The 22324-nt window shown below is 39.9% G+C and overlaps 1 protein-coding gene across 5 annotated transcripts in view; it reads left to right on the top strand.

Annotated features, from left to right (window-relative positions):
- The window catches only part of mgat3b (beta-1,4-mannosyl-glycoprotein 4-beta-N-acetylglucosaminyltransferase b), a 48559-nt gene that overhangs the window by 16102 nt on the left and 10133 nt on the right, over positions 1-22324 (top strand). For 3 of the 5 annotated variants that reach the window (XM_027133607.2, XM_027133609.2, XM_027133608.2), the window contains exons 2-3: positions 19163-19355; positions 21860-22229. In XM_027133607.2, the coding sequence (XP_026989408.1) occupies positions 21861-22229 (369 nt within the window). In that variant the 5' untranslated portion in view covers positions 19163-19355; position 21860. Of the gene's footprint in view, positions 1-10583; positions 10604-19162; positions 19356-21859; positions 22230-22324 lie in introns of those variants that run through there. The other 2 variants (XM_047814317.1, XM_027133610.2) reach the window with 2 other exon arrangements.

Here is a 22324-nt window from a genome sequence, read left to right as displayed (position 1 = left end):
AGAAGATGGATTGATGGATGGAAGGAAGGAAATGGATGGATGGAAGGAAGGAAATGGGTGGAATGATGGAAGGAAGGAGATGGATGGACGGAAGGAAGGAAATGGATGGCTTTATGGAAGGAAGGAAGGAAGGAAGGAAATGGGTGGATTGATGGAAGGAAAGAAGAAGATGGATGGAAGGAAGGAAGGAAACGGGTGGATTGATGGGAGGAAGGAAATGGACTGATGGATGGATGGATGGATGGAAGGAAGGAAATGCATGGCTTGATGGAACGAAGGATATGGGTGGATTGATGGAAGGAAATGGGTGGATTGATGGAAGGAAGGAAGGAAATGGATAGATCGAGAAAGTGGACTGAGAGAAGGTGTCTCGTAGTTGTTGAAATCTCAGCTTTTCTGGATGCATCGACTCGTTCTCTCAGCACCTGGTCCACACAATCCTTCACGTCCTAATGTGTTTACCTTCTGTTTTAAATAAAACCGACATGTTTTTTACTCCCTGAAATCATTCACTCGCCCGTTTCAGGAAGCTAATGTACAGTAGTCCTTATTCATCGCTCTCATGCAAATAGTCAATTAATAACGTAGTTTTTTATTATTAATTTTACTAGAAAAGGAATCTCATTATCTCGGATTATTACGAGAAATAAACATCATTTACATAATAAAATCTCAGTCGTTAGAAAACATCCAGTTAAGATGAAACAATCATCTCGTCGTCAAGAGAAAAGGGTCTCATTATTAAAAGAAGCATCTTGTTTTATATTCTTGTCGAATCGTCTTCTTATTAAAAGAACAGAAATCGTTATTTGAAAATATTCTGTGACATCCTGTTACTGCAAGAAAGCATCTTACGAGAACAGCATCTTATGAGTATCTCGTTTTTATGACATCTCGTTATTGAGAGAAGTATCTTGTTACTACGAGTAAACATCTTGTTATTACAAGGAACGAGGAAGGAGGAAGGATTGTTATAATGAGATAAACATGTTGGAACAACATTGTGATTAAAATAATGATATATATATGGTATAAAACAATCCTGAAAGTCCCAGGAAGAATGGAAACGATAGAAGGGGGTGTGTGTGTGTGTGTGTGCGTGTGTGTGTGTGTTGGGGGGATTGATGGACTAAATAATAAGAGAGAAGGAGCCCATTGTATGGACAGAGTAAAGCTCTGATGGAACGAGATATTTGAGCTTGGAGAGGCCAATGAGGCTGGAGAAAAGGCTCCTTTGTAGATCTGGACCCACACTGGCAGTTTGAAGACAGCAATTTTTGAACACACACACACACACACACACACACACACACACACACACACACATTCCGTGTCTGGGTTCAGGATCTGCACCACCATGCTGTGAATCACACACATCGAAGGGGCCACAACTGACGTTAGTTACCACAGCAACTTGTGTAGACACTGCAGGTGATTGGAAAACAGACTTTTTTTTTTTAATGGAGGGTTGTTTTTCGTTCTCCGACATGCGCCCATGTACAAAAAAAAAACTGCCGTATACGGCTATTTGTGTAGTGTCATTTAGCTTTTGTCCTGTTAGCATCACTGCAATTCAGCACTGTATTGTTTCTCGAGTCTTCGCAACAGTGCTCGTATCGCTCTTATTAATCCAGGCCTAGAAAACCTTTGTAATTCTATAAGCGGTGTTAAATTTTATCGCCTTGATATTTACTTCGCACAGCAATGTAGATAAGAGGCCAATTAACGTTAATAATCTTTTAACCGGTAACAAATGCTTTGTAATTAACTTATTAAATAATGCAGCAAACTTGAAGAACTACTGAATTAGCAGGTTAGAGAAGAAAAAAAAACCTAAATTACCGTAACTACTGGAGTAGAATTACATCAGAGAACTCTTAGAGAAGCATTTCTACCTTTTCTAACTTTTAAAAACAACACCGCACATTTTCCCAGAGCAAATTTTACCTTAGCCCAGCAAATTACCATAATTACTAGAGTAGCAGAGTCTCTTGACAATGCAAGATCACAGGCTGTTGTAATTGCTGGAGTAACAGTTTTACCCTGAATATAGTAACACTGCAATTTACGGTAGCTATCAGAGAAGCTGGTGCACCTTAATTATACAGAAACGTAGCAGTTTACCATAATAGCAGCTGGAAAATACAGCAACGTACCGTAAGTACTGGAATTTAAAGTTTCTACCTTATTTATATAGCAGGTATACAGCAACACACCGTGAATGCTGGAAGAGCAGATACCATAAATACAGTAATCCCTTGCCACTTTGCGGTTCAAGTTTCGCGGCCTCAGTGCATCGCTGATTTTTCAAAAATATTCATAGAAAAATTAAAAATAAATACGGTTTCCCAAAATGCCAGACAAAGAGAGAAACTCTCTCAGAGGCTTTGTACATACCCACGGGCACTCAGACAAGGCACGTGATTGGTTCCCGGCACGAGATCTGAGCTGATTGGCTGCGCATCATCGCATCCTCTCCCAGTTTCTTCCCTTGTTGTATCTCGCCACTCTCGTTCACACTGTGTCTCGTGTATTGTGTTCGGAATTAACTTTTGGTTAAGCCCTTACAATGCCTCCTAAGTGCCATGCCCCTGCGAAAGATTCCTAAATGCCTCTTTTCCACCGGAAAGAACCGGGTGCTGGTTCAGAGCTAGCACTGGTGCTGGTTCAAAGTTGGTTCCACTGGCGAACCTTCTAAGAACCGGTTTGCCTTTCCACCGGCTAGAGAGCCATCACAGCACCCAGTGTGACGTCACTGTATACGTGTCACGTGTCCCAGCAACGTTAGCGCAGCAGCGGCAAACACAACAATGGCGGATGTTGCTTTACTGTTAATGCTCATGGCTTTGCGAACCTACATTAGCATCCAAACGCGGCGAATAAAACGTGTACGTGCAGCTCCGTGTAATCTGTATAAACGGAGGTTGTAATCGAGAAAGTACATTGTAAACTTTATTTTATCGTTAACACAGAAAAAACTTTATCCTTAGCATGTAGTGTGCTGATAATGTATCCTATCGCGGTAAAGTAAAAGTGTATTAAACATTAGTATACTTAAGGTACATTATCAAACGCGCTAACAGTAGCCCCGCCCCCAGCTCCTGACACAAGCGGTTGTTAAGTCTAGACCAGCAACGTTTTGGTGCTACTTAAGAACCACTTTTCCTGGTTCGGAGCCGGTGCTTTGGCGGTCGAAACAGAAAGAACTGGTTCTAAATTAGGCTCTGGCTTCGAACCAGCACTCGAACTGCCTCGGTGGAAAAGGGGCACTAGTGAGCCCAAGAGGAAGATGACCATCAGTGAAAAGGTCAAATTTAGGGCCAATCCTACTTCGCGGATTTTCACCTATCGCGAGGGGTTTCCTTTCCCCATTAACCGTGATGATCGAGGGATCACTGTATAGTAATTCTTCAGCCTGATAGTTTAGAATTCATGACCAAACATAATTCATTCCCAATTTGAAGCTGGTGCCACTATTAGAGATCGGTTTATAAATTCTATGGAGGGAGAACAAGAGTGTGTTTGGATTATCTGGAGGGTCACGGCTCTTAGTGTAGAACCCTTGAATTCAAGTGTGCTTAGGATCCTTGGTTGGCACGGTCACCCTCGTCTGTTCTCAAGCTGGCATCAAGCAATCTCGAAATGCCAAGAGTGATTCAGGAAACGGACAGACGATCAGCGATCAACACGCACGCACATGTCCACTCTCTCCAAAGCTGACGCAACCGTTTGCACACACACACACACACGCGCAGTCTGGACTTCATCCTTGTTCTCGCATCGCAGCAAGATCTCTGAGTCAGATCTCATCTCGCATCTCATAATTCTCATCTCGCAGCTCTCGCAGGTTTCCCGCCGTCACTTGTGGGTGGCATATGATGGGACTGGCTCATACTACCAGCTGTCAAACATTTAAAAAAAAAAACACCTTGGAAAGACAATAAAACGGAGAAGTAATCATTGGTGTCTTTGTGACACTTACTGATGATAGTATTTTGTTTGCGTAACGCTTCAATGACGACATATTGGAATTTCGTTTGAATCCTAAGGAGCGAGTTTAAAGTTAGGGTTTTTTTTTCTCTCGTATGAACGAGAGGATTTTTCTCCTGTATGATATGCCTCGTAAGCTCGTAAGATACAACTCATTAGCTGCTTCCTGAGCAGGGGAAAGGCCATTTTGCCATCACATCAGAGAGAGCTGAGGGGTAAAAGAGCTGGTTTTAAATGTCAGAACGAGAGAGAGAGAGAGAGAGATTAAAGAAGCTGAATTGAGAGAACAAAGTTAAGCGAGATGTGGATTGTCTGAATGGAAAGAAGGACAGAAGAATAAGATCAAGAAAGGCCCATTGAATACAGTACTGTATAACGATATTTTTAATTCTCAAATATGATTGGTCAGGATTTATTTCTTTATTTCTTTTAATAGCATCAGCAAGGCAAGTCAACACTGTTATTGTTTCTACCTTTTAAATATAGTATAGTGAATTTAGATTTACAACCCGCGTAAAGAGAAAAACGTGTGCGTATTCCTGTTTATTTAGTCGCTGAACATAGGCAAATAGCTTGGCTTGTCTGATTGTCTAAAAGCTATGGAGCCTTCAGAACCGTTTGCATAATGAGTTCAGCCCTACTGTATTTGCCGAGTTCTTCGGCTAAATAAACAAGATGCAGTGACTAAGGATATGCACTGTTCGAAAGGGATTTCCACAGAACGTACTGTAATCATGAGCTTGGTATTTCCGAAGGAGTTGGAGATGTGCATGGGGTTAGAGAAGAAAACGATAAGGCTGGGTTTAGAAATGGAGTACAGAGATGAGGGTAACTCTTTATTGCGGTGGGGAGAACCTGTCTTAACACCCAGATTGTGTGTATGTGTGTGTTAATGTATTAATAGCTCTATCTTTAATGCCACCGTCAACAGGCCAAGCTTCGTTTCGTGTCTCTGCCTCGGATACAGTTTCAATATTTCTCTTGTAGATCATCCAAATGGTTTCACATTTCTTTTCTGTTTTTAAGGAACGCATTCGTGTTAGAACATGCGTGTGTGGCCGGGAGGCGTGCTTGTCCTGGAATCACTCCTTCTTTGTGTAGTGTCATTGCTGAGGACGTAACCCATCTCCTCTGCGTTCCTTTGGGAGCTGTTGTATCCAGAACGGCCTCTCGCTCTTATGCAATATGCATGGGAAAATGAATCGGCCAATTACATTTGAGAACGGAAACGGAGAAATGTTAGGAAGGTAGCCAAGCAGATTGCCCAGTGTGACCTCTGCTGGGATTACAGTTACGAGAAAAAATGCAGTTTACGGCTCACAGTTTTTAAAGTATAACGAGTAACTGTAGCAATAACTGTGGGGAAACACACACACACACACACACACACTGAATGTGTCAGTATAAATTATTTAACAGTAAGGATGTTCCACATACTGTAGCACAATTAAACATTTGAAGAATGAGCATGTGATGGATGATTTTAAATAAATCAACATAATATAGTAAAACTAGTAGGTATGGGGGGCACGGTGGCTTAGTGGTTAGCACGTTCGCCTCACACCTCCAGGGTTGGGGGTTCGATTCCCGCCTCCGCCTTGTGTGAGTGAATGAATGAACTAGTAGGTATTTTATCTAACATATTTTATCATTCGCTGCTTCACCTCAAACCCCTGTATCATGTCAGTGTCACTGACTAAACACGGCTTTTGTCCAGCTCTCTTACTTCCTCATCTTCCTCATCCTATGCCAACTTTCCATGCTAAACATGCTCGCCGTCTCGTAGAACGCTAAATAGCCGCGCCGCCGGAGTTACTCAACATAACCGAACTGTACAGCTGCGATGCGGACTGGAACGACGAGTCGCAACGTTACTCCTACGTCGGATTTCTGTTCATTAGTGTGATGCTGTAAAATGAGAGAACAAGAAAAAATGCTCTAGTTATTTTTGTTTCCTATTAGCGCTGCACGAGACTTAACTTGTATAGCCAATAAATAGCAACCAATAAATCAGCAAATCACAAGCGTTTCGATTCTAAACATATTTCGGCGGCTTTGAACCCATTAGAGAATTGAATTAGATAAAGTGAAGTGGGGGGAAACTCCAAGCCTAGAAAAGAAAGCACTGTTCTAACTAGGACATGGTTGAGCGCCAAGATATTCATTCACACAGACTGAATTTCCCCAAATTTCCCAGAATCTGAGCGGCAGGAGGGGTTGGCTTGGTTCTGCATTTTTCTGCTCTTCTGTTTGTTACTGTAACACCGTCGTTACCTAAGAAGAGCTAAAGCATTTGGCTTAAGTTGTGTTATGATAATTGACTATTATCTTTCAGGAAATGGTAGAATGGAGAATGTTCTTTTCTTTCTTTCTTTATTTTTATATATTGATATATATTTTTCTGCATAGAAATTCTGACTTTGAAGCTCTTGTAACCCTTATTTTTTTATTCCAACATGCTGACAGTACCGCTTATAGGTGCGACGGTCGATTTTGTTTCATCCTTTTCTTGTACAAATAACCTGGAAGACATATTGAACACGATTAGAAAAAAACAACAGATTATGTCAAAAACCGTCGTTTCCGGGTTCGGAATGCTTGTTTGTGTTTGGGTGCATTTCCAAATATAGGCGCTATACCCTGTGGGCGGAGCTTCGTGAACATCCTTCAAATCAAATTGTCGAACCGGGATATAATCTTTAAAATAATAATGATAATCTTACCTATTGCACTTTAACCTGCACTACATTATAATGTTATAATTTTTTTTTTTACATTAAATGCCAACTTAAAGGTGGGGTCTCCGTTGTTTGAAAGCCAATGTTGACATTTGAAATCACCAAAACAAACACGCCCCTAACCCAAATGGGTCCCACCCCTGTATCGATAGCTCCGCCCACACATTCATGCGTAACCCAGGCAGCTAATGGAAAGAAATGTGTCTGTATCATAGCTGAAGGGAAGAACAATACGATTGCAGATAAACAAACAGGCAAAAATGACACACAAGCATAATCATGTAAAGGACAAAGGCATATATTAGTTCTGTGTAACAAAGCAAAACCAACGTTACTCACCTATCGAGAAGGAAAAAAGCGCCTCGGCGACTTAAGTAAAGATGGCTGTTTATTCGAGTTTCTCAAGTCAATAACTCCTGAGCTAACACGTCAATGTTAAAACCGCTTTCTGCTAATGTCAAACATGTGCACTGAACACTCTATCTGCCCATATTGATTATGTTCATATTAACGCCCCTTTCTGCTCATTGGCTACATGTTAGTTTTGTTTTTGTTTTGTTTTTGGCAGCTCAACGCAGTTTCCTGAAGCATTTCTCAAACAACGGAGACCCCACCTTCAAGTGATTCTGATTAATATTTTACACCTAAGAGGAAGAAAGACTAATACATTTTTATTTTTTTTATTTTTTTTGGTATTTTATTTTATTTTTTTTAATTACCACATTCAAGACCCCATGAACATGGTAGAACTCTCACTATCGGCACTACCGGCATGTTAGAAACCCTACAGCAAACGTCGTTGTCAGAAAATGCCACCAGAATTTCATTACAAAATAGATCTTGAACGCCACCGAATATTAGATTTAATTCTAAAACGTAATAAACACAATCGTTTGATTAGATTTGTCCTTTAAGGTTATGATGCTTTTTACAGGCCTCATTATTAATTGCTGCTTCTGGTTCTGACTTGTGTCCAGTCCCAAGCACAATAATGTTAAATCTTTTGTCAACATTAGTTGTATGATTAAATATTAAATGACACTCTTTGAATCATTACCAGGATTCTTATGATGTTATCGTGTCAGTTCAGGGCAGCCGTTGCGTTCGGTACCACGCAAACATTTACTGCTAAAAAGTGAGTCAGTTCCAGCAAGTTTTTATGGTTAATGATGTATGCAACCTGAGATTGTGTCTGGGTTTACAAATGTTTTTATTGGAAATCTTGAATTTCTATAAAGAACTGCTGAAGTCATTCACGTCACAGATTTAAATGATTGTTTTTGTTCTAGTGCTTTTTTTTTTTTTAGCTCATTCACAGGGACTTGATAACATATTTAAATCATTTTGTTATGTACAAAAAAAAAGTACAATTGTTGATATGTTTTTCTCTTAGTTGGTTAGGAAAGATTAATGGAAGGAGTCTCCGATGTTAGTGGTCTGTAACAGGAGGTTTTCCATGATGTTAGAGTCTTCAGGACAGAAAACATGCATTTCTTTTTTCTTGTATTCATTTCAAATGGTTCTGTTCTTTAATAAATATATAAACAATTATTTGCTAATTGCCATTGTATAAAGAAACCTGCTCTACTTTGGGATAATTAAACCTGAACGTCATATCAAGTTACAGCCAGCAGCAGAAAAGGTCAAGATGTCCTTACCACAGTGTACACTTATGTAACGGCCCATGGCTAACAAGGAACCATGACCTCGGAAAGCAGGCAGTGCTGAGGGCAGCACGGGTTCCTGTTTTAAAACAAAAACATGCATACAACTGGAGGGGTGTGTGTGTGTGTGTGTGTGTGTGTGTGTGCGTGTGTACGTGTGCGAGTGTATGGGGAAAGTGGAAAAGCTTGTGTTGTGTGTGGGCGAGTGAGAGAGAGCACAAGTATGGTGTGTGTGTGTGTGTGTTTGTGTGTTTAAGGACAATAGGGCAAGAAAGAGCAGTCAGAAGGGACACTGAATGTGTATAAGTTGTATAGGGGTGTGTGTGTGGTGTGTGTGTGTGTGTGTGTGGTGTGTGTCTGTCAGAGAACATTTTGTGCAGAGCACTTCATGCGTAAATGGCACCTGGATTATTTCTTTATCCCGACTCACACTGAATGCTTAAACATCAGGCAGTTTGAAGCACATCTCGTTAGTTCGACTTGTTTCGGAGCCAAACTGAGAGCGCCGCTAACACACAAACGAACAGCGTGCTGATTCTCAGTCTCTCTCTGTCTCCTCTGTTCCTCCAATCTCGTACCCGAATTTTATATGTGCTCCTTATGTGCTTTATGTAACCAGATTAACATTAGCTGCTGAACCATGCTTGTGTTTGTCATTTGTTGTCTTTCCCTACATTTACATTTACATAAACGCCATTTGCAGATACCATTCAAAATCCTCATCCTGTTTGGATCCTGCTTTCTGAGAAAGCCATTCCTTCCCCTTGAATTTGCTCTGAACGGAAGTCGCTGTGAACAGGCTAATGTAACAAACATATCCTTAAACACAATTAAATTGAGAAAAAATTCTCCAATTCATAAGCAATCAGGTTAAGGGAAGTAGTAGCGGTATTCATTTATACCGTTTAGCAAAGGTACAACAGCAACTTGTGTATTTAACACACAATATTAACAACCATAATCATAATTATGTTGAATTATGTATTATTTTTCAATACACTTAAGTTTAATTAAGTATCGTGCCTTTCTCCATTGTGGAAATGTAGACTCGAGCACTACTACCTAACCTAACTACTACCTAACACTACTACGCAAAATCTGCAAAAAGAAACAAAATTTACAGAGAAGTATGATTATGGCGAGTTGATCATGTCCTACAGAAGTCCTCTACTAACCTGACCTCTGTTTCTACTGACTAGCATTTGGTGTGTTAGCCTGTGGTCAAAACGCTCTCAATATGAAAGAGGCACTTAAATGTGAGTCTGTTAAAACCAACGTTTATTTTAACCCAATGTGATAACGTCGCTCCTTTCGACATTGCTGCATTTTGCTCTTTTTTTTGCATTTTTGCTGTTCTGTTTCACACTGCATGACTTCCAGCTAGTTTCAGAACACCAGAACCACAAGCTTGTGACGGACTCGTACACAATTCTGATAAGGCATACAACAGATATTTCTGTCAAATTCATTTCAAATTAAATCATAGGTAGGGGTATAGGAGGCTTTAAAAAGAAAACAATATGCTAATTGAATTGAGGCAAAATTAGCATTATGGTTTGATGGCTTTGTTCAGTCTTCGTGCTGTTGTCTTAGATTTGCATGCAATGCATATTTCCTTTGTTCAGTGGGTGTGTGCTACAGTAAGAGTAGGAGGGAATAAAGTTCCCGTAAACCGAATATGTAGCTTTGGCCTAATGTGACCTTTGCCACCTGTGTGAAAAATAAAGACAGTGAAACAGAGATGAGTCAGACTGCGAGAGAGAGGAGGGGAGATGGATAGATTGAGGGGGGTAGAGATGGAGGAAAGGAGAATCATCAGTTGTCTTGAGGCGAGAGGTAAGATGCTACGCTTGAGCTAGTTCAAGAACTCTTTTCAGAGCCTCTGAAATACAACGAGTTCTTTCTCATCCTGCCCTAGCAAATGTGTAAGACAGAAAAAAAAAGAGAGATGCAGCAGAGATGGAACCAAAACCATGGGTGATGCATACAAGAGCGTTTATAAATAGAGAGAAGGCCGGAAAGAGCATTACAATTTGTGCCAGTAAAACTCTAGTGATTTGAATCGAATTAGGTGGTGGGAGATACTCGACTTTACCAGAAATACAATCACATTTAGTGTACTTTTAGTAGCAGAGGTGAACAGAGGATTGCTTAAGGTGGAATTTGGGAGTATTCTGCAGCAGTCATGGTTATAGAAGACTTCTTGTGAGGGTGAGAAAAAGGCAAAGTCTAATCTCCCTGTGGCCTGTTAAGATATAAAATGGGTTAATTGCTTTTTGAAAAGAAATCCATGTGAGATGAACACAACAAACTTTGCTATACAGGCTATTTATTAAGCTACCTGCTAGCTAAACAGTCATCTAATCCAAGAATAAGCTGACCTTTTTCATGCTTAGGAAAGCAGTAGTGCAGAATGTAATGTAATGCTTCCTGAAACAGCTGAGACTTGCTACTGATGATGATGATGATGATACTGCTGGGTTTCAACTTGACTGAGAATTAATACAAATCATTTCTTTTACACAGAATGAGAAAAGATTGTGAAATAAATGTTTGTACAGTTGTCGCATAGATGTGTTGGCTTCTGTTAGCTCGGTTTGTTAGCATCTTTGTTTTTGAGATCAGGTCTGTTTTTCCACCTGTTTTTGTTAGCAGAGGAGGATTAGAACTAAGAAAACTAAGAAACCCACTAAAAACAATTTGGAGAGACAACAATTTATCAGTGACTTTTACAGCTTTTCTTTTAGCTCAATTTGTTAGCACCTCAACTTTAGATTCGCTTTGTCACACTGTTGGCACCTAGGTTTTTTTTTTGTTTTTTGTTGTAGTTGTTTTTGCTTTTTTTTTTTTTTTTTAACTGGAGGATATAGTGTCCAGAAAAACTAAGAAACCCAGTTTCCAATTTCAAGTTTTTGTTAGCTCTAATTGCTAGTTCAATTTGTTATCACCCCTCCTTTTTTTGTTAGTTTAGCTCTAGGCTTTTGTTAGCAGGGGAAGATGGTATATCAAGAATGACCAAGAAAAAGAGTAACAACAATTTACAGCTTTTGTAAGCTCTGTATATTAGCACCTCAACTTGTGTTTGATTAGCTCTCTCGTTCGATTAGCACCTTAGCTTTTGTTAGCAGGGTAGAATATCTAAAAAAAACTTATTCAATTAAAAGCACTGGTGAAAATTCTTCAGGTAAAAATCGATGATCGGAATATGCTTTATATCGTGAAGAAAAAAGTTAATCTTCTCTCACCCCACAGGGTTTGTTCGGTTAGTTTGCTAGGTTAGCGGTGTAGTCTTATTTATCTCAGCTTGCACTATTATATAGTTCGCACTATTATGTTCGTTAGCTCTGTTTGCTTTGGTCTTCCCTTAGTTTGACCATTTAAAAATGTTTATTCAAAAAAATAAAATAGCCACGAGAAACAAGTATGTGACAAATAGAAGTTAGGTAAAAAAAGGGAAGCCAGATTTCATAAAATGGATGAATATATATTCTCTCTCCCTTTCTGTGTGTGTGTGTGTGTGTGTGTGCCTGCTGTGGCATCTCTGTTAAGCTCTCTCTCCTCCCACACTTTTGTCAGGTCACTTGGTTCACACAGATCCTTAAATCAATAAAACTGTAATAAATCCTGGCATCTCCTACACATTTAGACATCTTCTTCTCCCCCTACGTTAACAGCGTGTTCTCTCTGCTACACTTGACAGTCTGGCTCCTCCTGTGCTGGTCCGGATGATGGTTGAACAAACGGAGATCATTGCTAATATGCCTTACATGAATACAGCACAGCAGATCAGCGTGTGTCTGTAATCAAATAACACAATATTAGTAACTACGGCGAACAAAGCCATTATTTCAATGCTCCATTTAGGGGAGGCTATAAACAGAGGCTACATTTTTTTTTTGTGGCAGAATTAGTTTCATCCTGAGAGAAAGGGGACACCAGATAGTCTTTGAAGCTAGAATCCTTTGAATCCTAGCCTTGGAGGTATTCATTTAAGCTAAAGAAAACTAAAACTTATTCCATTCACAAGACTAGACGAAAAGCATGGCAGACACCATTATTAATTATTATTATTAAGATGTGCATTATTAAACTGCAAGTTGCTTGTTTTGTAAATGAAATGAAAGTCTAAAATAAAATAAGTTTTCATTACTGTGTACTAGGTCTAAAAACCATAACTAGCATAAGAAGTAGGAATGAAATTAACAGAAAATTTTAACGATACAAATACAGATATGAATAGAATGAGCATAAGTTGTTGTATTTATTTATTTTTCCTATTTCAAGAAAGCTTGGTTTTTACTTTAATGAACAAGTAACTTGTTCAAACCATCGTTAATGTGAATGTGTGGCAATGTGTGATGTCGGGTTAGGGTTTATATTAGGGTTTATATTATATTATATTATTTACTAAATAAATTGTTTAATATTTTGATATTTTCAAAATAAGATAATATGCTTAAGTGAACAAACTCTCAACTCGCATTCGCACCTCATGCTCCATGGCACCAGTAACATAAAGTGCCAAAGAGGTTTTGGGTAAAGCGAATGGTAACCGCAATGGCATTTAGAAATCCTGCTTTTCCGTTCTCTAGAGATAAAACTCTCCATAAACCAGTGGGTAGAGTTCTTTTTTCCTCTTGTAACTTCTTTGACTCGAGTGTGTGCACTTACACAACTTTATTTCTCTCAGGACACAGATTTCAGTACCAAAGCCAGTGCGGTTGCAGGCGAGTTCATCGGATTAAATGATCATTCCGAACTGATTTTGAACAACAGCAGTCTGGAAATGGTGATCTTACACATTTAAATCAATACTGTGATATTAGCATTAACTCTGTGATAAAATATTAACTGATTCCCATGGCTTGTGTGTGGTGTGTAGTGCTGTGACTATATGGTTAACCTAGTATATGGTTAACCCAGCAGCTTTAGACCGAAGATCTCCTCAAACGGTTTAACAGTTAACTAAACTGCCTCATTTAAACTGGCAGAAAATTAGCTTTAGTCAAGATACGTCATGGGGGGGCATGTTCTCCCCGTGCCTCGGGGGTTTCCTCCGGGTACTCCGGTTTGCTCCCCCGGTCCAAAGACATGCATGGTAGGTTGATTGGCATCTCTGGAAAATTGTCCGTAGTGTGTGAGTGAATGAGTGTGTGTGTGTGTGCCCTGTGATGGGTTGGCACTCCGTCCAGGGTGTATCCTGCCTTGATGCCCGATGACGCCTGAGATAGGCACAGGCTCCCCGTGACCCGAGGTAGATTGGATAAGCGGTAGAAAATGAATGAAGATACCTCATTACATGCTACAGAGAATAACTTAACTACTTTAAAAATATGTGTTTTGGGGGAACAGATGGCATGCTCTCTGCTCTGTGCTAAGAGCTAAAATAGCACCACAAAGTAGAAAAACCTTAAGCTTACGTTTGTCGGTCTGTGCAGGAGATCCACTTTTTAGAATGCACTCTAGCAAACATTAAATCATGACCCACACCTGGGGACAAAGTACAATCTGAAAGGACATCCGCATGCAGTGTGAGTTCGTATGTCTGAGAGAGATGTTTTTTTTTTTTTTTTGCTGAGTGTGTGATACTTGACTACCCAGAGGTATGGCAATAGTTAATAAGAAAACCCAAATTACATTGCTTGATCTGATTCGGCAGAAATGAAGCTACTATTTTGGGAAGGTGAGTAATCAGCACTTCTGGGCTCATCCTCTAAGGAATGCTTCATGTGTGCGCCTGTGTGGTTGTGTGTGTGTGGGGTGGGGGGGGGGAGACTTTGTTCTGTGTTAATTTACTGTTTAACCACTTATCTCTTCTACTGTTGAGACCAAGGTGGTCATTCAAAAGAACAAGAGGTGTGTCCTGGTAAGAGAAAGGAGATGTGGCCTCTGTGGTTGTCAGTCTCTGTGAAGGAGGTGTGGCTTCTGTTTGTCGCAGTAAGTGAGGTGTGGCCTCTGATGTCCCATTGGAGGAGTTCTGGCCCATGTGTCTCTGTAGTCTCTCTCCCAGTCCATGTTAAAGGAGGCATGGCCCCTGTCTGTCCCTGTTAAAGGAGGCGTGGCCCCTGTCTGTCCCTGTTAAAGGAGGCGTGGCCCCTGTCTGTCCCTGTTAAAGGAGGCGTGGCCCCTGTCTGTTCCTGTTAAAGGAGGCGTGGCCCCTGTCTGTCCCTGTTAAAGGAGGCGTGGCCCCCTTCTGTCCAAGTTAAAGGAGGCGTGGCCCCCGTCTATCCAAGTTAAAGGAGGCGTGGCCCCCGTCTGTCCAAGTTAAAGGAGGCGTGGCCCCCGTCTGTCCCAGTTAAAGGAGGCGTGGCCCCCGTCTGTCCCAGTTAAAGGAGGCGTGGCCCCCGTCTGTCCCTGTTAAAGGAGGCGTGTGGCATCTGTTTTGGCATTGTTCAAAACAGCATTACAAGTCCTTAATATTCAACTTTAATATTCAAATTATTGAGGCTGCATTAAATGAGTTTTTCACACACTGAAACATTAATTATATATCAAGATGCTCATCAGAAGCAGAAACAACTATTGGTTCGCACCTTCAAATTCAGATTGAAGCGGCATCAGGAGCTTCATACCAATTTCAAAGTTGAGTTTAACTAGATAACTAAATTATCCAATGCAGCTGTTGCAGGTTTTTGCTTCATATCTGTAGAGAGCTCAGATGAGATCTTTTCCTCCTGTAGCAGCTTAGCTGCATTATTGATGAGGGCGATGAGGTGACTCGCTGGATTGTAGAACTCCATTTCATTGGAGACCGGATTTATTCACTTTGGCTCTGGGAGACAGGCTACAGGAGAATGAATCTCTCTCTCTCTCTCTCTCTCTCACACACACACACGTGCTCTCTTCCTCACACAGACACACATGCACACACACAGCTTTGAGAAATCCTCTGCTGTCTGTCCAGTACACTTCCATTATTGATGAATACTTTTTGTTAGCTAGCCCTTTCCTCACCTTGCCAGTTCCTCTTTCTATCTCTCTATCTCTCCCTCCTTGTCTTTCCTATGCTCCTGCTCTTCCAGCATATCCCTCGTTTAATCTTGTTGTATTATTCAGCGTGGGTCTGTACCCCGGTCTGCTCCAGTGCCTGCTGGCCGTCTGTCTGCCGCCGTTCTTGGGTGTGAAGCAACATCACACTGAAACCAGAGAACAGCACGGGCATCATGTAACCAATTCAGCAAACGCAAACTACAATTTCAAAGCAGAGGTGTGAAGTTGTCCCGGGCATCAAGAAATCTGATACGGATACCTCATTACATTTAAGCCTAAACTGGCACACATGATGATGTCAGAGAGAGTCATCACATTTTTGACCGTTTTTTTTTTTTTTTTAAAGAACTCAAAATATGACTGTCAAAGAAAGTTGTATTTCTATGTTGATTTGATAAATTACTGTACAGAAGGATAAAAGCAATCCTCTTAAGTCCATTTAAATAATTATTTTACATCATATCCTTCTTCCAATATTTTAATACTTGCACCGTCCCGGCAGGTTTATTTGCAATTTTATTTTGTTTAATGTTTCCCTATTTAAATACATGAATTGTGGAGACAAAACAAAACAAAACAAAAAAAAAACATACCATTTATCCTCTATTGCATAAAATGTGATCTTAGTTTTTCCAGCATGATACTTGATCTACTTTTTTTTACTCTTATAAATTTTCCCTTGATTTAGATCAGGACCTAACCAGTAATAAGGTTTAAAATATTTAAAATCAAGCAAGTAATATTTCTTAACTAGTTCTATAGGAAATCAGTATGAAGTTCTAAACGTATTTTAGGAAGCTGATGGCTAATACTTGGATAGCTGTCACATGGTCTGTACTGTATCTAGATGCTTAATGAGTATGTTTTGTCTACATTTCTATGTTTTGTCTTGTTTGAGAGACGACCATTTGGTGTTTATTGTCCTTGACTGTATTTCTTGGCAATAATCTATATAAGCCCTGTTTAACTAAACCGATCGGTGCAGACTTAATATAAGCTAGCTTTTTTGTCAGAAATTATTATATTGCTTGTCATAGCTACCTGAAAACTAGACTTTTCTGTCTTCCCAGCTAAAGCATTTAAACATGAAGGACATTCACCTGACAGGAAAACCTGTTCAGCTTCTGGTCACAGTCACTTTCACACCCAGATAAAAATAGTCAGGAAGTGAAAGTGACTGTGACCAGAAGCTGAACAGGTGATTGTTATTGTCTTGCTATTTAGTTTCTTGAAACACACCTGAACGGAAAAAAAATAGCCGTATATACCTGGTTATGCCGTTTAATTGGTCCATATTCCACACTTTCGACTGTCTGACTTGTTCTCCAGAATTGATTCAAAAGAAGTGATATTATATGCTATCAGAAATTTTTATGTTTGATAGTATAATTTACAAAGAGCTCTAATTCAGATGGGTTGAATGTAAAATTCTGCTGGGAATTGGGTGGGACACAGGACTGTGGGGCATAAATAGGGGGTGGTGGGCATGGGGGTGTTAATTAAAGTTACCTTTTAGTAAATGTACATCACATGTAGGTACGATTAATTAGTTTTTATAGTAAAGAGCACACAAAAAATTTACCCTTAATACTACCACCCAAGCAAGAATGGTTCAGAGTATAAATGACTACTGCTACAAGGAATTAGAAACGCTTCGATGTCTATCGAAGTCATAATTACAAATAGGATCTTTAGAAGCCATCTTGATACCATTGTGGTCCTGACTTGTCACTGACCTTTACACTTTTTAACATATAAATAAACAAATTTCAGTGGTAAATTCTTAATTTTTTCCAAATGTGACCCACATAGTGGTCACCAAACAATCTATAGATAGACATGTACAACTAAGAGAAATGCATACCAAAATAGATTCCTGTTAGCAGTACACTTCCTAATTCTTTGTCGAGGGAGCATATAAAAGCGGCCTAACACGTTTGATCTAGCTGAAAGTCTTCAAGCAGCCATGAATATTAAACACTAGAGGTAGGCATGTCACCCGGTGGGGGATTCTTTATTAGGAAAGTGACATGCATTTGGTGAGAAACCTATCAACATGGTCCAAGTCACAGCACATCTGTCGTACTTTAAATGCGCGCAAGACGACAGATGGCTTTCAGATTCGAGAGTCTTAACGAAGCTTGTCACTAAATCCAGTAGTTATGCATGATCATTAGTATCTATGATTGAGGTGCTTGGTGAAAAGGAAATCGATGTGTGCATCGACATCTTGAGTCAAGGTCCAGATGATTGTAGCCAGCTCACGGTTAAGGAGGTTAAGTTCAGTGGGATTATCATGGCCAGCTGTTGGGAGACAGAGAAAGTATTAAGTGCAACCATGCCTGGGACACTGCACGGACACAATATACACTAATTGTCTGCACTGTCAGCAAAAAATAGCCCAGATTGTGCTGGGGAACATTATCTGAGCTGTATAAATGGTATGTAATGGATATCAACAGAGGTCAGGGTGGATCTACTCCACAGAGAGCACGTCCACATCTTTTGTGTCCATAAAATACATTACAGCTATTTCTGGAACATTCCAAAACCCATCGGGAGACATTGTCTAAGGGTGAGGTCTGTGACCTAGTTTTTGCACAGAAAGCTGTCCCGTGTCTCACACAGAATAGGTTTGTGCCATTTGTGAGATTTTCGATGAAAAATGGCATGTTACAGTACATCAATTGAACAGTGTGAGCCATTTAGGTTGGAATTTCTTTGCAGGCCTGTAGTGTTCTTTTATGGTCTTACAGTCTCCAGTCAGGTCAATTGTGCCTTGAATAGCTTGTGTTCTTGTATGCGTGTATCTAGGACTCACAGTGGGACAACTTCGTTGGTTTTTAGATTTTGTTTGTGTTTGCTGAGAAAGTTTATTGTGTTAAACCCAGTTTTGGCTTCCAGTTGCACCCGGATTTCCTTCTGTGTTCCCATGGTTACCCACTGGAAGTATAATAGTTTGAAACTTTCAGAGTTTGTTAACCTAGCCTAAAATGATCAAGGTTTCACTTTGTAACCTTGTAAAAATGAACAAACTGATAACAGAAATACATTTTAATCACTAAGTTGTCACTAAAATGTCAGCGGTGAGGTACAATTGTACAAAATTGTTAAAGCCGCTATTAATCACAAAGCCGTTAAGGTTTGTTTCTGCCTCGCCCACTCCTTCAGCAGCTGCTGGAATGATTGACATTAGGAAGGTTTGTTAGCATCAAATTATCATGCACATTTCATTTATGTGTTTCACTTTCAAGCTATTTCACCCTCTGTTTATTATCTGCAAATCTGCCAAAGCATAAGGTCCAAATATTTGGTTTGTTAATTTGACTGGCTCCATGTTTGGCCCGTCCGCAGTCTCGTTGCCAATCCTGAGATTTGTGTTCGCTTAGATTAACAGGTGGCTAGAACAACAAATAAACCATGGGGGAGAGATGTAGAGGCTCGATTGATGTGTGTTACAGCAGAAGCAAACGGAATGGTTTGGGTTTTTGGCACTGTTGAGAGTCCTGGGGTTTAGAACCAATCTTCACGGGGAGAGTGCTTGAGGAAACAAAATCCGTGCCTGAATAAACACACACTATTGAGTCTTAGAGCTGTAATGTAGATCTATTACCATGATCTATTGCTTTTTTTATTCAAAGGAAATATGGTTAGACAGATGACCGCTACCAACCATGATCTTATAAATGTCTGACTGGTTAGCATTTTTCTGATTGACAGGCAATTCAATTTCAATTTTTGACCCTGAAACCTGAAAACTACACTTTCCTTCTTTTTCAGATAACGCAGCAGTCAGTCTAAATACGAATAAATTGCACCTGGCTGAAAAGCTAATTCATCGCAGGGGAAAGGACGCAGGATGTCAAAGGCACACATTTGATAGTGGTTACTTTCACTTCGCACCCACTTCTAAGCGAACATTGGCCTGTGAATTGATGAACCTCAGCTTTGAGAGCCAATAGAAACCAATAAGGTGAGACTGTCATCTTTTTGATTTGTATTAAAAGAAAACAAAGATTTAACCGCGGTCATACGCGGTCTTTTGCCTAACTTTTTTCTTCTTTTTTTTTTATTTTTTATTTCTTTCTGGAAAATCTTTTAGCAGGTCTTGATATAGTCTAGCATAGTAGAATTCATGCTAGTGCTTTCTTGTTAACAATGTTGGCAACTTTTGGTGTAGCCCAAAGAGAGTGCAGCTAATTATGATCTCTTAGATGCCTGGCTGCTGATGGCTGTGGCATTGTCAGGAATTGAACCCATATTCGATAACGATATTCAAAATATTTTAACATGCTTAAATGTTTTTTTTTGCCAGCAAATGGTTTCCCCTCACACTCTTGTCTTGTCTGAACTGCTACCATAGCTGCCACCTTATCTGTCATCAGATTTTCATTAGGAGAAAAGAATTCCCAAATATGTATGGCTAAAATTTCGAAGACAAATAAAATTTCCCAAGTGAACAAAACAGCTTATTCAAGCTTACCAGTAGCAAAGAGGTATTGAGTTCATATAGGTGAACTTTGACCCTGCAAATTTTGCAAAGCTTGGAAATATGAGCCACTGTAAGATAGCAGCATGTGCTACTTGTCTCTGGTTTCTAAGCGAGAAATATCTAATTTCACTGAAGGGAAAAATAACGGATGTGCTTTAACTTCTGGAACTGTTTTCTTTCACATCGGGTGGATTTTATTGAAATGACCTTTGATAGGCAGTAGAACTAGATGTGTGAGGTTGTCATAAAATTAATCATTTAAAAAAATGAACGAACTGCTATTGACCCTGAATGATTGCAAACTGAAAAATGAGTCAGGGGAAGATAACAGGATGTGCTGCAGTTTATGATTTCTAAAAGAAAAACTTTTTTTTCAGTGACTTGCAGCTGCTAATATATTCTGTACGTAGCTACATACCGTAGGTAGCTCAATGAACTGATTATTTTATTGGAAATGGAAGCACACCTTCACACAAAAGGAAAAACTTATGTTGGGCATCGTAAGGACCTAGCAAGCTGTGCTCGACTGTATGCTGTGACCACACACAAAATGAAACCGATAAACACTAAACTACTAAAAAAAAAAAAAACCAAAAAGTGTGAAGTAGAGCATGAACCATAACCAGTGTCGGGCAGTAACGCGTTACTAATAACTGTGGCCGTGTTTCCGTTTATTAAAGTATGTGCGGCAGTAATGGCGAGTCAAGGCGAGAGCAAGACGAGTTTCTCAAAAATATGCTCATTATTTCTTTAAAAAAGTAACTAACAAGTTACTTTTAACAGTAATGCGTTACTTTTTGGTGTAAGTAATCGCGAAAGTAATTGAGTTCCTTTTTGAATGAAGTAACTAGTTACTATTTCTTAGTCATTCTTTCAGCACTGGCTTTCCAAACATGATCTCAACCATGCAGAACTTGCTGTGTCGGTTATCAGGAATGTTATAATAATTAATGTAGCGAACACTTAAAAAGATGCTAAATGTAACAGATGCTAAATGTAACTGAGCATATATGCGCAAAGAACTGCAAAGAACAGCCTTTCTTTCTCATTGCCTGGGAGCCATATTGTTTAGAGGCAGATGAAGCATTTTATTTATATGGTCATGCTTGTACAGTCTTTCCTGTCACACTCACTCCATGCACTTAACCACCTTCCCTGCTGCTACTCTGTATGTGGAGGGAAGCGGAAGGAAAGCAGAAAAAAAAAGAGAGAGGGCATGAAGCCCTGGAAAGAAGAAAAGGCCAGTGGGAATAGAAAGGGAATAAAAACACAGAGAAACAGGAAATCAGGCCTGTAGAATAAAGCCAAATACACCCTCTTTTTCTCTTTCACTTTTTTGCTATTAATGCACACAGCTTGTAAGTTGACGACAAGCCAGAAATCTCTTTTTGACATGGGTCACATCAGAGCAACAATGGCTTCATTCTCATCACTAGATTTTGTGGAGTTTTTTTTTTTTTTTTTTCCTTGAAAGTGTCTCTTGCTCTCTTTTCATAACTCCTTTATCTTCCTGTGGCAGACCCAGCTATGACAAATATGACCTCTCTAGATTTAGCTGCAAAATGGAGGGCCATGGGCTCTAGGCCAGAGCAATTTGACATTCAGTCTGTGATGCTATTTCGGCCAGATTGGGTGTCTCTGCTTCTGTCTGGTTTTCCTGCTTAAGGTGGACTGCAATCGATACAGAACATAAAGATGAATGAGAGTCTGGGAGCCATTTAGATGACCTTAAACGATGGAGTGAAGGTCAGATCAGTTTAAAGCAGGATCTTTTTCCCGAGACAGATACTGTGGGTTGTGTACACTTAGTTTTAGTTGCGTAGCTGAATCTGAATTAAATGAATATATGGTGCTAGATTAGGAAGTGAGGAAGGCTTGTTTGGGAGCCTGAAAAAATAGAAAAACTTTAAAATCCCAATTTTTCTAATGAAGTTTTTGCTCCCCCCAACCTTACTTCCCACCTGCTCTTGTTTATATATTCATAGGATGAAAATGCGACGCCACAGAGTGTTTTTACTTTGCACCGTGGGGCTGTGTGTCATTTCTTTTCTACACTACTACAAGGCCCTGCATTACGTGTCTCTGCTACGGGAACTTACAGCACCCTACCCAAACATCAAGTCCTTTATAATGGTGACTGGATTCTTTTGGAAAGAGAAGGCCACTCCACTGTCTAGTGCCTCTCCAGAAGAGGCACCCCCACCTGTCATCAGACCCTCAGAGACCAGGCACCGGGCTCAGGAAGGAACCAGGGGCATGGGTGAAGGAGTGAAGTTGAACATCCCTGAAGAACCAAGAGCACCACAGCCTTGGGTGAGACCAGAGGAAGTGCATCAGAAGGGTCCAGACCCAGGGGTAAAGAAAACATTTGTTGTTTATTTTATTACTTTGATGTTCAAAAGGCTTAATGTTGTAATAATAGGTGTAATATTTACTGAATATACACTATA

Source organism: Tachysurus fulvidraco, chromosome 5, assembly GCF_022655615.1.
Source record: "Tachysurus fulvidraco isolate hzauxx_2018 chromosome 5, HZAU_PFXX_2.0, whole genome shotgun sequence".
Taxonomy (NCBI): domain Eukaryota; kingdom Metazoa; phylum Chordata; class Actinopteri; order Siluriformes; family Bagridae; genus Tachysurus; species Tachysurus fulvidraco.
The sequence above is the reverse complement of the archived record's forward strand: the minus strand, read 5'-3'. Positions and strand labels throughout refer to the sequence as shown.